Raw genomic sequence first — 18,393 nt, 5'->3', positions numbered from 1 at the left:
CCAATTGTTTGTACTATGGAGTTGATTTTGATTGCACCAAATCGGTGCCTCTGTAGAGATATGAGAATATTTTTTGCAAAGGGCCATTACTCCCCAAATTGAACTGAAACGTGCCTTTTTTCTTTTTTTGTTGTTCCATTGAACATCAGTTTTTAAATATTTTTCTTGTTTCAATTCCAAGAAATACTTTTTTTGGAAGTTATGTACTTTTTTTGCCTCACAAACCATACTACCTATGTCTACTACTAAGGTTCTGAAAAACTGACAACCACCCTTCTAAATCATACTAATTTAGAGCAACTTTGCACACTTCTTGGGGGGGGGGGGATCTTTGATACAGATTTTTCAGAGGAAAGCTGCACACATTCTTTCTCTTTCCACATTCAGAAAGGCACCCATGCTACCGAAATAAACTTCTAAGTTATTGCACAACTCAAATTTCTTCCTTCACTTTCTGAATGATAGGGGTGGAGAAAGAGGATGCAATCGCGGTGCTTTCATACTACGTTATGAAGAGCGACATCACAGTTGGTTCATGGAAATTGTAGCAGTTACACTAGAAAAGAAGGAGTGAGACTAGTAGGACAGGCACAACAATTTGGACACAACTACCAGTATCCTAGTTTAAAAGCAAAAAGAAAGCTGGAAAAACCGATGGAAGGAAAAACAAGATAGTCCCTTATATCTAACTGTGACTAATGAAGATTATTCATGTCTGGAAGAATCAACTAAAGCAAAATCTATGTATGCATGTATTCAGATCTTGCATCACAAAGACATGTAGAACATTTTTTTTCTTCTTTTTTTTCATATTTTCACTCTTTTGTTGTGGTTGTTGATTACATACGATTCAAGTTAGTAAATGAAAATCAGCAGGGTTGGGATGTGGGGGGGTTCCTCTGTCCAGAAGCTTTTGGTTTCCCGGTCCTGAGGTCTCCCCTATATCTGCTAGTAGAGGTGCAGTCAAACGAGAAGAGGTTATATCCTCTCGACAATAGGCTTACACTCCACAGAGCTAGAGTTATCAGATGTTGCTGCTCCCTGCAGGAATAAAGACATTGGGTGAGAAAGATGGCCTCCAGTACAGTGAGCTTGTGCACAGGGTATTTGTTCATTTAGCCTCAGCTTAAAGAAAAACAGAAACGTTTTGTATTTGATCACTGGATTAAAATGTGTTAACTGGAACATGTTTCAAGATTGTGTCACCGGGGTGGGGGTTTGGGGGGGTAGAGCGTGCTGGTGTTGGCCTGGCTGACAGGTATGTCTATTCTAAAGCACTCTGAACAGCCGACACCTATAGGAATGACTATGCTGGCTGTGAATGCTGATGACTTGCAACTAAGATACACATTTTAATATTTGCAATTCAGTTGAAACTAAGTAGTTGCATATAAAATGTATGACCAATTCATGACCCATCTGTCAGGACAAACGAAAAAAATCAAAAGCTTGCAAATTTAAAGGCAATAAAAATGAAGTAATCTCAGCCGTAGGCCCAAGATACATTTACCCTAACTCTGATTGATCATACCTGTACACTGAGATCCGGGGAAAAGGGGGGAACAGAGTGTGTTCTGCCACCAGCACTCATCTTGCTGGCTGCCAGTTCCTCCCTGTCCACTAATATTTAATAGAGGGAACTAAAAAGGAGAAAGGCAAGGTATTAGTCTAACGCAGGGGAAAATGTTTCATTGTAAAAATTTAAAGTCACTTCTGATCCAACCCACCTAGACATTCTTATAAGATTCTTACCTCATGCAAATCTTCAATGAAGTCATAGGTTTTCCCATATGTGGGACACTGACCAGCCGCTGCACATTTGCAGGCTTCCTTCTCTCTGCAAGATTCTTCCTTCTGAATCTGATTGACTGGGACGTCCATCCGTCCGCTTGCCATCAATGTTGCTGCTCCTGCTGCGGCCGCCATTTCGCAGTCTAAGCAGATCTCTTGCTCAGCGATTGGCAGAAGGGTGCTGGAGCCCTCCTGAGAATCCAGTGAGGTCTGGGCACTCTTCTCCATGCCAGACTTCTTCAATCTGGGCAGGAATTTACCAGATTCCAGTTCTGACTTCCCGTAGCAGGGGCCCTCATTTTCTGCGTCCTCCTCCAGCGGCTTGAGGTCGGCCTGAGGGTCATCGAAGAGATCTGGCAGGGCCAGGAATGGAACACTCTTCTCTTCTTTCTCGGAATCAGCCTCCGACTCGCTTCCTCCACCGGGCGACAGCTCTGAGGCGGATATGGGTCGGAAGTGAGTCCTGGGGGAGATGCGGATGGCCCTGTACTGGGTGGTCTGGTTGATGCCGTATAGCCGTGGGTGGAAAGCGTCGTTCTCAGAGTCCGAGCACAATATAGACTTGGGCTTGAACCCCGGGCTGAACGAAGACATGTCCTCAGGCTCGAAGGAGCACTCTACGTGGAGGACTTGAGAGAACTGATTGTTCAGATCGAAGGACGCAAACGGGTTGTCGAGCCCTGGCTCCTCGCCTTGGAAGCCTGCACAGGATCCGAGTAAATCTTCATGGAAGATTAAAGAAAATCCCTTATGCAAACCTTCCCCACCTCCTTTAGTAGCCTGGTCGCTCTGCCCGAAGGAGACCAGGGGCCTCCAGAAGGGTTTATGGCCAGGGGCAAAGCAGCTGCCCGTATTCATGAACACGTCTGTACCAGCAATGGTGACCACGTCTGAGCCAGAGGCGGCAGCAGCGGCACACTGTAGCAGGCTGCCTCTCGCGTCGCCAGGCGGCACCACGGCCCAGTCCTGATCACCACTGAATGTCTTCAGCTCTCCGTACACTCCTCCCAGGATGAACGAAGTGTTGTCTTTCTCAGGGTTCACGTCCCAGGGCTTGGACGGCGTCATGTAATCCCCGGAAGCATTCATCTTCGAGAGTTCATTTTTGGCCAGGAGGGCCTGCTCTTCATTCTTGCCTTCCCACAGGTGGTACTCAGAGTGCTGCACTGCCTTCTTCAGAGGCCCCTGGATGGGACCAACTTCCTTAACCTGCACGTCAAGACAACCGCAGTGGTAGCTGCTCGACTCTTTGGAGAACAAGTCCTCGCCTGGCTTCTCTCCTCCTAGTGATAGTTCAGGATCTCCATCTCCGATAGCTGTCCAAATGTCCTTTATTATCCCTGAGCTGTAGTTGTCACACTGTTGGTTTGTGTCATGCGAAAACATGGCAGCGTCGTACTGTTCTAACGCTATTCCACAAATGGACTCCAATTTAGATTTCTTTGCGAAGGTCGGATTGGACACTGTGCCTACATTGGCCTCATCGCACTGACGACTGGTGTCTTCTTGTAAAAAGTCCAGGATTTCTTCCTCTAGGTATGTACCAGAGATGGGGAGGATTATACAATTAATCTCTTCATTGCCAATTAGAGCAGACTCCTCTGTATGAACGTTTATTTGCTCATTGTCTGAACGTGTCTCTTCCGAATGCGACCATGGACTGCAGGTTCGGGTTGAAAGGTTTGAACAATGTTCAGTTTCATCGAAGGCACTATTTTTGGTCCAAATTAGCAAACGAGACTGCTTGTTACAATGTGGTTCTAGACAGCTACTTGAATCTGTGTTGTTTTCTTGACCAACGGTGAGTGAGTCGCAGGGAAAAGAAAGAGTGAGGCTATCGTACTGCAGCTCAAAAAGAGACAAGCACGAGTTGTTCAGACCAGACGCTTCGCTCGTGGCTTCTGGGAGATGAGGCTCCTCCAGGTTTCCAGGCAGCGTGCTGATGGTGAATGTAACACCGTCCAAAGCGGGGGAGAGCTGAACGGGAGAGTCCCCTCTAAAGCTTTCTCCATCTTTATCTTCAGAGCTAGAGGATGAATAACATCCCCAGACCTGAGCCATGTTTTCCAAATCCTGCATGAGGAACCCATCATCTCCCAAAGCATCCAGACAGCCCACCCTTATTGCACTTTCCCCTTGCAGCTCAAGGCCATCTAACACTAAACAACATTCTGTCTCAAAGTCTCTTTGTTCTTCGCTCTTCTGTCGAATCATGCTCAAGATCCGACTCTCTTGTACTGAGTCTGAGGCACTAGGATCCAATATGGATTGATAAATATCAACTTCATAGAAGTGAGTGAATTCAGACAGATGGTCATCATCTAAATCTCTACTATCCTCAGGCGGAGGGAAGCTTGAGGTCCCATTGAGGTCGTTAGCCTCCTCATTCGAGTCGCCTGGCACCTCAACAAAGTGCCCATCCACAAAGGTTCCCGCTGCCAGATACGCCCTCTGGAAGCTTGCGTTGGCAATGTAGATGCCTTGCATTCTTTCAGACAGCCCTTCAAAGTTGGCGGACATAGTCGAGTCGTCTGGAGAGTCCACCTTACTCCGGTACTTTGTTTCCAGTTTGCTCTTTCTGCTACTGAAAGGTACAAAATACTCTGTGATGGGCTCTGTGTACCACAGGGGCTCTTCCATGTACTCCTTTTTGTTGCTGGCCTCAGCTCCGGACTCCTTTGCCTCCCCCCAACCTGGATATTTTCGAATCTCCTTCAGCGGCCTGTTCCCCTTTTTGTAAGGCTGTGTTTGCCTTGCAGGGCCTCCAGTGGTGGTGCTGCTGCTGCCTCCAGCATTCCTGCGCCCCTCTTTGTCAATGGCCTGCAGAGCCAGTTTCACTTGTCCTCTGTTGCGCCCCCTCTTACTCCTGCTGCCCGCCTCCTTGGACTTGTGCCTGATTCTGACTGCTTTCCTGCTGGAGATTTTGGAATCGCCTGGGTTCCCGCTGGAGCTCGAGCCAGCCTCACTAGAGCCAGAGGACCAGGAGCGAGGCCGATACTTGCCCTCTGACCTGTGCCTCGCCTGCCTCTTGCTGTGATAGGCAGCTCGGTCCTCCGCTGTTGCGCCACCATGGTATCGGTTCTCTTTCTCCTTCTTGCTGCGTCGCTGTTGGGCTCTCTCGCTGGTTGGGTTAGTGGTAGTGCAGCATGCCTCAGGGGTTCTCTCATTAGCAGCTTCACCATCGCTGTTGCAATCTTTTGGGGAGGAGGTGTCAGTGCTGGTCTGCGGGGCTGCAGAGGATGATGAGCCAGAGTAAGCACTGGCTTTAGCTTTGTTCCACACCGTCATGATCTCTTGGAGACAAACAGTTCCCTCTGACAAAGGAGGAAAGGCTTCGTAATACCTGCAACAACGAGAGAAAATGTCAATTAAGATAAATAATAAAATGAATGAGTACATGTTTAATGGGCATAAAACTAAAATCAACTAGTTGTGCCAGCTACTCAGGACACTTATTGTGGTTATGGGTAAAAAATATATATTTAAAAAAACATACATTTCCACTTGGTCCTTTGAGGAAGAGGACTCAACTTGTTCAGGAGACTGAGATCCATAAGATTTGTTGAGCAGTTTTTCTTCTGTGAAGAATTATAAGAAGCGTCATCATTGAAGTGTTTTTATATTTACTAGTTTGTTACAACAGGGCATACAAATGTATAAACCCAAGATACAAACCTTTCTGTTTGTTTTGGATGTCCTTGAGTTTGGAGCAAAGCTCCTCGACCAGGCTCTCAATTCCAGAGTTCTGTGGGGGGAAAATTAGGGAGAATGTGACATCTAAGAATTAATCTAGCAAAGAATCCATTGAAGAGAATGAATATTAATAAAACATTTGCATCAGACCATTCACAAAGTAATGGGATATATCCAACAATAAGCTTTTTTTAAAGGCAAACTTTGACCCTCATTGTAACACTGACTAGAGGGTATTAACATAGGGCTGACAGAAGTCTAACCAGCTGACTGTCAGCACGGGCATGCTCTACCATGACTGTGTTAAATCAGTTTACATTAGCGGCGGTTGATGGCTAATCCCGGTTACACACATTTTCAGCCGGCTACATTTTTCAGATTAACTAGACTACTTTTCATTTACAAGTTTAAATTCGATAGGTTTGTCGAACCCTCTCCAACTAGAATGAACGATTTGCATATTCTAGCGATCTATTGATAGGATAGGCATCTGTCAGTCACAAAGCGAGCGATGGCTGGGAAACGCAGAGACAAAGCGAGAGGTTTCACTCTCGCCAAAATAAGCCCAATGTGTTTCTATGGGCTTATTTTGGATCCAAGCGTGTCGCCTGCCTTCCCGCTTTGGGACAACAACTCCCATTTTTAAAGCGGAGACATGAGTATCTCGTCATTTTGTACAGATCTCTGATTGCAGTCGAATTTCTTTACAAGGAGGGAGAGAAAGCATGACGCTCGTGAATTGGCACGTCCCACGCGGAGTTGTGGCGCCAAGTAGGCTATTTACTGTTGGTTGATTGACAACTGAACAACAAGTGTTGACTAGTTACTAAAAAGGTGTCAAACTGACTGAATAAGGTCGTTCTCCTATATCCCTTTGCCATTCATATATCATGCAACGTGGTTATATGTCCATGGTATCGGGATAAGTAAACAAAAGGATTTCCTAGATTTCCTTTCCTAAAATGTTGGGGCTTGCCAGACAGTGACGCTAAAGTGAGTGACTCATCTCGTCAGTCAGTGAGTGTAGCCTACAGAATCGCATCGGTGGGGGGGGGGGGGGGGGTCGTTCGTTCATTTGGCTTCCTAATTTGCGTGGGCTAGTGGTAGACCTATGCTTTTTGGCAATTATCTGCTGATAAATTATGATGAAGCTGGTAACTCATCACTGCAGGAACAATAGGTAGTGGAGAGCCTCATTTTATAATTAGGGCCCTCACAGAAACCAGGCATTAAAACAGAATTCAACAATATTCAAAAGTGTATTCACTTTAATAGGGAATCAAATAAATGTATTCTAAATGTAAGTTTATCATAAGACATGAACAGAATGCGTTAGTGATTCATATTTCTTGCAACTTTCTGAAGAGGCAACGACAATGCCCCTCTGTGTGCAGTACTCACGTCTACCACTTTTTGAAGCTGTTAGCGATGATGCTAATGAAAAGTCTTCTGGTAGATGGGAAGGCTTTCCAAAAAACCTTATCAATTAAAGCTGCAATATGTAACTTTTTGGGTGATCTGATTTAAATTCAGATAAAAGTGAGTTACAGATCTGTCACTCATTGAAAGCAAGTCTAAGAAGCGGTAGATCCGTTTTATTTCTATGCTTACCATTCTTAAGTTTCGTTTTTGCATCTTATTTTCGGTTTTGTATACCAGCGTCAAAAAGCTTAAAATACAATATTTTTGGTTAAACAATAGCCTATTGCTAGGTGTGCACTTGAATTAAACGGTAATTACATTCAAAAATCAATTTCTCAGATTTTCCCCAGACCTCAAACATGGTCTACAGGGTGGGAAATTAAACACCTGCCGAATGCGGGTAGATTTAGGCACAATGTATATTTCACCAGACAAGTTGGCGGGTGGTCACTCAGCATTTGGGAACAGTATTTGTTTCAATCCAAAGCCCAATAAATTATAAATTGGTCAAATAGACATGAAAGGCTGGTAGCAGACATAGAATATCATCTCTGACAGACACGGAGTGCCCTTACCACGGTAATGGCCAGCCCCTTAAATGTTCAGCTGCCCCTTGTTGACTCACATATTGACTAAAATATTTTGGCGTAAATTGTGCTTGATTGAGCATGGAACAGCCCAAAAACCTTTTCATGAACTTAGTCATTTCTTATAATTAAAACACTCATTTTCTTGTGCTCCTACATTTATTTGTGCTCCTAAATATCAACTTATGTACTCCTTGTAAAAAATGTCAGCGTTAGAGACCTGAACTTATAATAAATAAGCCATATCATTAAGCATTTTGTGGCAGGGCAGGCACTGTTGATTCCTTGATGTTTAGTTGTACAACAGTTTCTGTTTTACTTTTTACTATTGTTTCAAATTATTTACATTTAAATTATTATTATTTACATGCACATTTGTGGCCTGCTGGAGGTCATTTTGCAGGGCGCTGGCAGTGCACCTCCTTGCACAAAGGCGGAGGTAGCGGTCCTGCTGCTGGGTTGTTGCCATCCTACGGCCTCCTCCACGTCTCCTGATGTACTGGCCTGTCTCCTGGTAGCGCCTCCATGCTCTGGACACTACGCTGACAGACACAGCAAACCTTTTTGCCACAGCTCGCATTGATGTGCCATCCTGGATGAACTGCACTACCTGAGCCACTTGTGTGGGTTGTAGACTCCGTCTCATGCTACCACTAGAGTGAGAGCACCGCCAGCATTCAAAAGTGACCAAAACATCAGCCAGGAAGCATAGGAACTGAGAAGTGGTCTGTGGTCACCACCTGCAGAATCACTCCTTTTTTGGGGGTGTCTTGCTAATTGCCTATAATTTCCACCTTTTGTCTATTCCATTTGCACAACAGCATGTGAAATTTATTGTCAATCAGTGTTGCTTCCTAAGTGGACAGTTTGATTTCACAGAAGTGTGATTGACTTGGAGTTACATTGTGTTGTTTAAGTGTTCCCTTTATTTTTTTGAGCAGTGTATATATATATATGCACACACACACACGTCTGTTCTGAAAGGCCCCAGAGTCTGCAACACCACTAAACAAGTGGCACCATGAAGACCAAGGAGCTCTCCAAACAAGTCACAAATTTGTGGAGAAGTACAGATCAGGGTTGGGTTATAAAAAAATATCCAAAACTTTGAACATCCCACAGAGCACCATTTAAATCCATTATTTTGAAAAATGGAAAGAATATGGCACCACAACAAACCTGCCAAGAGAGGGCCACCTTCCAAAATTCACAGACCAGGCAAGTAGGGCATTAATCAGAAGCAACAAAGAGACCAAAGATAACCCTGAAGTAGCTGCAAAACTTCACAGCAGAGATTGGAGTATCTGTCCATAGGACCACTTTAAGCTGTACACTGCACAGAGCTGGGCTTTATGGAGGAGTGGCCAGAAAAAAGCCATTGCTTAAAGAAAAAAATAAGCAAACACTTTGTGTTCGCCAAAAGGCGTATGGGAGACTCCTCCAAACATATGGAAGAAGGTACTCTGGTCAGATGAGACTAAAATTGAGCTTTTTGGCCATCAAGGAAAACGCTATGTCTGGCGCAAACCCAACACCCCTCATCACCCCAAGAATATCATCCCCACAGTGAAGCATGGTGGTGGCAGCATCATGCTGTGGGGATGTTTTTCATCATCAGGGACTGGGAAACTGGTCAGAATTGAAGGAATGATGGATGGCGCTAAATACAGGAAAATTCTTGAGGGCAACCTGTTTCAGTCTTCCAGAGACTTGAGACTGGGACGGAGGTTCACCTTACAGCAGGACAATGACCCTAAGCATACTGCTAAAGCAACACTCGAGTGGTTTAAGGGGAAACATTTAAAAGTATTGGAATGACCTAGTCAAAGCCCAGACCTCAATCCAATTGAGAATCTGGGGTATGACTTGAAAGAGATGGAGCAGTTTTGCCTTGATGAATGGGCAAAAATCCCAGTGGCTAGTTGTGCCAAGCTAATAGAGACATACCCCAAGAGACTTGCAGCTGTAATTGCTGCAAAAGGGGTCAATACAAAGTATTGACTTGGGGGGTGAATAGTTATGCACACTCAAGTTTTCTGTTTTTTTGTCTTATTTCTTGTTTGTTTCACAATTAAAAATATTTTGATCTTCAAAGTGGTAGGCATGTTGTGTAAATCAAATGATACAAACACCAATAATCCTTTTTAATTCCAGGTTGTAAGAAAACAAAATAGGAAAAATGCCACGGGGGTGAATACTTTCGCAAGGCACCGTAGTTCTATCTTTCTACACAATATCATAACACATTTTTCCAGTCGTAGGTAAACTCAACAAAGGATTCAATTATTTTGCTGTGTATTTCAGATGGAATGAAGGCATTTATAATGTACCAGAGGCCACCAAAATAGAGCTCCTTCTGCAAAAAAAAAATCCAACCCGGGGGTGCAGGTACCTGGCCGGCTACTTTTTCTATTTGGATGGCTACTCTATGTACTTGTGTAAAACACTGGTTAAATTTAGCTAAGAGGAAAGAATATTGCGAGAGAATGACTAAGCATAGCCCAAACAACCACCTGTCTTTCCATCAAAACACTTACAAAATATCAGGCATTAGATAAAGTTCTGACACCTACTTCTTCCTTATAGCTATTGCTCACTTCATCTTTGTTCAGAGAGTAAGTTATCTGTTTTGCTGTAAACAAGGCCTGCTACGATCTGGTCTATATAAAGACAGCCATGTCAAAATGCCTCAACAGACCAGTAGGCACCATCATAAAAGCAACTGCATTCGGTGAGGACTGCTATATATCGAGGGCCGGATTAGTCAAAAATCTTTTACATTTACACACTCCCCCTTCTCGCACTCTTTCTGACAGAAAGTGACATTCCTCACCATGCCGCCCAGTAAAAAAAAGCTACGTTTCTCCCCTGGCCCTGTGTTTCCGCTTGCATCATTGTGTTAATGCCAGTCAGCTGACGGGCAACACGCACACACTCTGCTCTCTGTGCTGCAATCCTGTGCAGCATGTGCTGGTTAAAAAAAAGACTGCAGAATCCAGTCCCCAGAGAGCAGCACACTACTCCTCTACCTTGCAGACCCTTCCCCCTATACGCCCTCCAGCTCTATCCCAGCCCTCACACGCTCGCTCCACTACGGGCTGCTTTTGATACTATACTATTGCCAACCAACCGCTAAGAAAAATGTCAGACTTTTTTTGTTGTTGAGATTTTGCTTGGGAAAAGGGCACAGACAGAATATAATGCAGGTTTATTAAACTGTGCACTCGCTTACATGCATTGACACCTCTGCAACGTCACACATAACGGTATCTCAATGCTGAGTGTAGCAGTGTGAGTGCACATGGGAGTCTTTCACTGGTTCACAGTTCTTCACTCTCCTGACCTCAATCCAACATTGCCAGTATAAACGCTCATTACATCACACTGGCTGTGAAAATCCTGGAGAGCAATCACAAAATAAGGCTGGTCAATGTCAAGTATCATATGATGATGATAATAATGGTTTGACTAAGGGTCTTCCTCAGGTGAATCCAATGTCCTTTGATCATCCTGGAGATGTCTCTACAACTTGATGGGTGTTCAGCTGTGGCCAATTGAATTGTTTGGACATGATTTCTTTTAAATAAACATGTCTATATAATTGTTACATTACAGCCTTATTCTAAAATGGACAAAAAAAAATATCCTCAATCTACACACACCACAATGTTGTTTAAATTGATCATCCTTGAGATGTTTCTGGACTCCAATCAAGTTGTACTTGTGGTAAATTCAATTGATTGGACATGATTTGGAATGGCACACACCTGTCTATATAAGGTCCCACAGTTGACAGTGCATGTCAGAGCAAAAACCAAGCCATGAGGTCGAAGGAATTGTCTGTAGAGCTCCGAGACAGGATTGTGTCGAGGCACAGATCTGGGGAAAGGTACAAAAACATTTCTGCAGCATTGAAGGTCCCCAAGAACACAGTGGCCTCCATCATTCTTAAATGAAAGAAGTTTGGAACCACCAAGAAACTTACTAGAGCTGGCCGTCCGGCCAAATTGAGCAATCGGGGGAGAAGGGCCTTGGTCAGGGAGGTAACCAAGAACCCGATAGTCACTCTGAAGGCGCTCCAGAGTTCCTCTGTGGAGACGGGAAACCTTCCAGAAGGACAACCATCTTTGCAGCACTCCACCAATCAGGCTTTTATGGTAGAGTGGCCAGACGGAAGCTACTCCTCAGTAAAAAAGACAGTCTGCTGTGAGTTTGCCAAAAGGCATCTAAAAAGACTCTCAGACCATGAAACAAGATTCTCTGGTCTGATGAAACCAAGATTCAACTCTGGCCTGAATGCCAAGCATAACGTCTGGAATAAACCTGGAACCATCCCTACAGTGAAGCATGGTGGCAGCATCATGCTGTGGGGATGTTTTTCAGCGGCAGGGATTGGGAGACTAGTCAGGAGAGGGAAAGCTGAACAGAGCAAAGTCCAGAGATCCTTGATGAAAACCTGGTCCAGAGCACTCAGGAACTCAGACTGGGGTGTAGGTTCCCCTTCCAACAGAACATCCCTAAGCACACAGCCAAGACAAAGCAGGAGTAGCTTCGGGACATGTCTCTGAATGTCCTTGAGTGGCCCAGCCAGAGCCCGGACTTTAACCCGATCGAACATCTCTGGAAAGACCTGAAAATAACTGTGCAGCGACGCTCCCCATCCAACCTGACAGAGCTTGAGGGGATCTGCAGAGAAGAATGGGAGAAACTCCAAATACAGGTGTGACAAGCTTGTAGCATCATACCCAAGAAGACTCAAGGCTGTAATCACTGCCAAAGGCGCTTCAATAAAGTACCGAGTAAAGGGTCTGAATACTTGTGTAAATGTTAATTATATATTTTTTAAATAAAAATCATTATTGGGTATTGTGTGTAGATTGAGGGGGGGGGGGGGAAGTGACCAAGAACCCAATGGGAAGTGACCAAGAACCCAATGACCACTGACAGAACTACAGAGTTCGTTGGCTGAGATGGTAGAACCTGCCAGTAGGACAGTCTATAGCACTTCACCAATCTGGGCTTTATGGGAGAGTGGCCAGATGGAAGCCACTCCTGAGAAAAAGGCACATGACATAACAAAAAGTGGAATAAGTCAAGGGGTATGAATACCTTCTGAAGGCACTGTACATGCTTCTGCCATTCTTCAATGACTCAACCTTTTCAGCTTTGTAGCTTACAAGCTGGTGTGTGACAAAATAACCACAGAACTGCTGTACCAATTATCAATATATGCAACTGCTCCTGAATATTCAAGCTTCAAAAGAGTCAAAGTGAAACGTATCATTTCAATTTCTCAGGAGTGCATGAGCAATGCTGTGAGTAGACTACGCGTACAAAAACATGGGGTGAAGAGATGTGGCGACACTGGAGTGGAACGGCACTTACTTCATCGGATGCTGAACGCAGGCACTGCACAGCGGCTTGCTTCTTTATCTCCTCCAGACTTAGGTCCGTCCCTCCTCCTTTCTTCTTACTCTTGCCCCATTTCTTCCCAGTTCCCTTCTCCCAGCCCAAGATGTCATTTTCCTGCACACACAAAATCCCTCCACGTCAGTCATTTAATGGGACAGCTCGTCTAACAGGAAAAGGAAATGCAAGTTTTAGAACATTGTAAATGTAAGAAATTCAAGAAGGCTTTAAATCAATAGGTTCACTTACAATCACCTGACTCATAATGAATACAAAACAGAACCCTCTTCTTCATTGGCTATGTTTATGTTTAGTTTAGTAGGATCCCCATTAGCTACTGCACATGCAGCAGCTACTCTTCCTGGGGTCCACATAAAATGTACAAATACATGACAAAGTACAGAACAGTTAGACTAGAACATAATATACTGCATTACATTTAAAAAAAATAGTTATATATTGGAAAGACACCGAGACAACAAAAATACTATTTACACACTATTCATATGTACAGTATATATGAATATGGCCCATCTACTGTTGCTAGCCCCAATTCTGACTTGTGCTCTGATATCTGCTTCACTGATTTATGCTCTTGTAAAAGCCTGGGTTTTCTGCACGTTAACACTAGAAGCTTATTACCTAAAATGGATCAATTGAAATTGCGGGTTCACAGCTCCAATCCAGATGTGTTGGTCGTTACTGAAACGTGGTTAAGGAAGAGTGTTTTGAATACTAAATGTTAACCTTTCTGGTTATAACCTTTGTTTTTGGCAAGACAGATCTTCCAAAGGTGGGGGAGTGGCAATATTTACCAAGGATCACCTTCAGTGCTCGGTTGTTCCCACCAAGTCTGTCCCCAAACAATTTGATTTGCTGGTTTTAAGCATTAAAAAACCTTTTCAATAGCTCTTTGTTGTCTGTTGCTGGGTACTATAGTCTTCCATCAGCACCGGCCTGTACCCTACCTGCCCTAAGCGCACTCCTGGCCCCTTACACTAAGTCTGAATTTGTCCTGCTAGGTGACCTAAACTGGGACATGCTTAAACCACCTGACCAAGTCCTAAAGCAATGGGACTCCCTAAATCTTTCTCAGATTATTACCATTTCCACAAGGTATGACTCCAAACACCCAGAAAAGGCTACTCTCCTATATGTTATCCTCACAAATAAGCCTGATAGGTTTCAGTCTGGTGTTTTCTGTAATGACCTTAGTGATCACTGCTTTACAGCCTGTTTGTAATGGCTGCTCAGTGAAACGACCTGTCCTGATTTGTCATAGATGCTTGCTGAAAAAACATTAATGCGCAAGCCTTGTAAAATGGTATAGAATCAGCTTGATCCCTTCTGTCGAAGACGCTTGGACCTTCTTTTTTGATATTTTCAGTGGTAACAAACACGCACCCATAAAGAAAATGAGAATTAAAAACAGGTGATCGATCTTGCAGAGTTACTCCACCTCAAGATCTGCATTTGGCGAAAGGCTTGGCACACACATACTCATGCTGACTGGCTCTCATTCAGGCAAATGAAAAATAAGTGCACTCAGGTTATCCAGAAGGCCAAAGTTGGTTACTTTAAGGAGCAGTTCTCCCTCTGTGGGTCTAACCCCAAGATGTTCTGGAAAACGGTTAAAGACCTGGAGAATAAACCCTCCTCACAGCTACCCATGTCCCTTAATGCTGATGTGGTTGTTACTGACAAGAACATGGCTGAGCTCTTTGATCACCACTTCATTAAGTCAGGATTCCTATTTGACTCAGCCATGCCTCCTTGCCTGTCCAACATTTCCTCATCTCCCACCAGTTCTATTGCGACTATCCGACACTTCTCCCTCTTTTTCCCCTGCCGCGCTACAAAGTTTCTCCCTGCAGGCGGTCACTGAGTCCGAGGTGCTAAAAGAGCTCCTGAAACTTGACCCCAAAAAACATCTGGGTCAGATGGTTTAGACCCTTTCTTCTTTAAGGTTGCTAACCCCATCATCGCCAAGCCTTTCTCAGACTTTTTTAACTGGTCTCTCCTCTCTGGGAAGGCAGCCACAGTGCATTCTTTATATAAAAAGGGGAAGATCAAGCTGATCCTAATTGTTATAGGCCTATTTCTTTTTTGCCCTGTTTATCAAAAGTGTTGGAAAAACTTGTCAATAATCAACTTACTGGCTTTCTTGATGTCTATAGTATTCTCTCTGGTATGCAATCTGGTTTCCGTTCAGGTTATGGATGTGTCACTGCAATCTTAAAAGGTCCTCAATGATGTCACCATTGCCCTTGAGTCTAAGCATTGTTGTGATGCTATTTTTATTGACTTGGCCAAAGCTTTTGATACGGTAAACCATTCCATTCTTGAGAGCTGGCTAAGGAGTAATGGTGTCAGAGGGGTCTTTGGCCTGGTTTGCTAACTACCTCTCTCAAAGAGTGCAGTGTATAAAGTCAGAACATCTGCTGTCTCAGCCACTGCCTGTCACCAAGGGAGTACCCCAAGGCTCGATCCTAGGCCCCACGCTGTTTTCAATTTACATCAACAACATAGCTCAGGCAGTAGGAAGCTCTCTCATCCATTTTAACGGGTATGCACAAAACCACAGGAAAGAGTGAGCTCAACATTACATTTAAACTACTCAATCAGTGTGAGGAGTGAAGTCTCTGATGGGCATTGACTAGAGCAGTCAGGTATATTTTCTGACATCGCTATTAGAGTCAGTAAGATAATCTTTGTCTTGACTTGTTATATTTCATCACTGAAAATGTCTGTTCACATAGGTTGACCCAAACAGTACAAACATCTTCTGAGCGTGACTCCTAATCTTTGGAAAGTTTTGTCCATCGAGAGATGCATAGAACCTCGTCAGTGACATTGTTTTGATTAGAAAACAATCACTGCATCAGACTGAAGATCGATCAGCGTAAATTGCAGGTCAGTGGGAGCGTTATCCACATTGAAGGTGAAAGGAGAGGAAACCAACAGCATGTCATTTTCCAACACTTTGAAATCCTCAAAACGATGAGAAAACTCACTGTTCAAAGCACACAGCAGCAATGTATACTTCTCCCGCTGGTCATCTGATAGGGAACAGACTAGTAGTGTTGGAATGTGGGTGAGATTGTTGGCTTCTACTTGGCGGGTCAGGGGGAGTAATTTTCCCTTGAAGGCTTTGACAAGGCTATACATCTGATGTGCAAAAAGGCCCTTCCCTTGTAGTTTGGAATTCAGTTTATTCATGAGGGCCATGATGTCCACGGTGAAGGCAAAATCAGCCAACCATTCTTTATCTTGCAGTTGAGGGAAATCCACATTTTACTTTCATTTGCAAACACTCAGCAATCTCCGACTTCAGGTCCCACACCCTTTTAAGCACCTTCCCCAAACTCAGCCATCTCACGTTTGTGTGGTAGGGGAGATCTGCATGACCCGACTCTGTCTCTTCCAACAGTGAGACAAACTGCCTGTGGTTTAAAGATTCTGCTCTTATGAAGTTTACCACTTTATTGACTGTATCCACAACATGGCTCATTTTCAGGAGACATTTACAGAGCACCTGATGAATAATGCAATGCAGGAAAATTATTTTCTGATCTGGATTCAGCTCAGCTACTTGATCTTGTATCCTTTTCAAAAGGCCAACGTTTTTTCCTGTCAAGTTTGGGCACCCATCAGTGGTCACACTGGATAACTTTTCAAAACTCAGTCCCAGCTTTGCCACACACCTCCTCCAATAAATCTTTCCCCGTGGTTGTGCTCTTTATTGACTGCACTGAAGCAAGCTCCTCTAATTTCAAAGTCTGGTCTTACGCCTCGTTACCTTGTCTTTCAACTGCTTTTCCATGTTCTCTGTCACTATTCATTTTGACAGCTCTTTCTTGTCGGGGCAAAATATTGCTGCAGAGTCAATTAAACATTATTTAATGAATTCGCCCTCAGCGAATGGCTTATGTTTTACAATTTTGTGGGACAGTACATAGCTAGCTCTCGCAATTCCGTCGTTTGCTGAATGCAGTTTGTGAAAAGTCCTTGCTGCTTCTGCAACTGAGAAAGCAACTCTTTCGATGCACTTGCCCTCTGCTCAGGAGACATATTCCTATATTTCTCTGCATTAGAGGTCGACTGATTATGACTTTTCAACGCCGATACAGATTATTGGAGGACCAAAAAAAGCAGATACCGATTCAGGTACGTTTAAGCTCCTTGCTCAGAACATGAGAGCATACGAAAGCTGGTGGTTACTTTCAACATGAGTCTTCAATATTCCCAGTTAAGAAGTTTTAGGTTGTAGTTATTGTAGAAATTATAGGACTATTTCTCTATACCATTTGTATTTAATATACCTTTGACTATTGGATGTTCTTATGGGCACTTTAGTATTGCCAGCCTATTCTCGGGAGTTGATTGGCTTGAAGTCATAAACAGCGCTGTGCTTCAAGCATTGCGAAGAGCTGCTGGCAAACGCAGGACAGTGCTGTTTGAATGAAAGCTTACGGGCCTGGTGCTGCCTACCACCGCTCAGACTGCTCTATGAAATCATAGACTTAATTATAATAAATAAGCCGTAGGTCATTAATATGGTCAAATCAGTGAAATACGGAACCATTCCGTATTTTATCGAATGGGTGGCATCCATAAGTCTAAATATTGCTGTTACATTGCACAACCTAAAATGTTGTCATAAATATGTAAAATTCTGGCAAATTAATTACGGCCTGTGTTCGCAACGAGCCATGTGGCCCAAACTGCTGCATATACCCTGACTCTGCTTGCACAGAATGCAAGAGAAGTGACAATTTCCCTAGTTAATATTGCCTGCTAACATGAATTTCTTTTAACTAAACATGCAGCTTTAAAAAAAATATATACAGTTGAAGTCGGAAGTTTACATACACTTAGGTTGGAGTCATTAAAACTCGTTTTTCAACCACTCCACAAATTTCTTGTTAACAGACTATAGTTTTGGCAAGTCAGTTAGGACATATATTTTGTGAATGACAAGTCATTTTTCCAACAATTGTTTACAGACACTAGAATTCACTGTATCAAAATTCCAGTTGGTCAGAAGTTTACATATACTAAGTTGACTGTGCCTTTACACAGCTTGGAAAATTCCATAAGTATGGCTTTAGAAGCTTCTGATAGGCTAATTGACATAATTTGAGTCAATTGGAGGTGTACCTGTGGATGTATTTCAAGGCCTACCTAAAGACTCAGTGCCTCTTTGCTTAACATCATGGGGGAAAAATCTAAAGAACTCAGCCAAGACCTCAAAGAAATTGTAGACCTCCACAAGTCTGGTTCATCCTTGGGAGCAATTTCCAAACGCCTGAAGGTACCACGTTCATCTGTACAAACAATAGTACGCAAGTATAAACAACATGGGACCCCGCAGCCGTCATACCGCTCAGGAAGGAGACACGTTCTGTCTCCTAGAGATGAACGTAATTTGGTGCGAAAAGTGCAAATCAATCCCAGAACAACATTAAAGGACCTTGAGATGGAGGAAACA

General features: G+C 43.7%; 1 protein-coding gene across 1 annotated transcript in view; it reads right to left on the bottom strand.

The window, feature by feature from the left end:
- Positions 1-290: 290 nt before the first annotated feature.
- The window catches only part of LOC120030586 (uncharacterized protein KIAA0232-like), a 34,913-nt gene continuing 16,810 nt past the window's right edge, over positions 291-18,393 (bottom strand). The window contains exons 3-8 of the mRNA XM_038976008.1: positions 12,879-13,019; positions 5,467-5,536; positions 5,288-5,369; positions 1,753-5,134; positions 1,532-1,640; positions 291-1,041 (exon numbers count right to left, since the gene is read on the bottom strand). Coding sequence (XP_038831936.1) covers positions 1,025-1,041; positions 1,532-1,640; positions 1,753-5,134; positions 5,288-5,369; positions 5,467-5,536; positions 12,879-13,019 — 3,801 coding nt within the window. The 3' untranslated portion in view covers positions 291-1,024. The remainder of the gene's footprint in view (positions 1,042-1,531; positions 1,641-1,752; positions 5,135-5,287; positions 5,370-5,466; positions 5,537-12,878; positions 13,020-18,393) is intronic.

Source organism: Salvelinus namaycush, chromosome 36 (assembly GCF_016432855.1).
Source record: "Salvelinus namaycush isolate Seneca chromosome 36, SaNama_1.0, whole genome shotgun sequence".
In the NCBI taxonomy this organism is placed as follows: domain Eukaryota; kingdom Metazoa; phylum Chordata; class Actinopteri; order Salmoniformes; family Salmonidae; genus Salvelinus; species Salvelinus namaycush.
The sequence above is the reverse complement of the archived record's forward strand: the minus strand, read 5'-3'. Positions and strand labels throughout refer to the sequence as shown.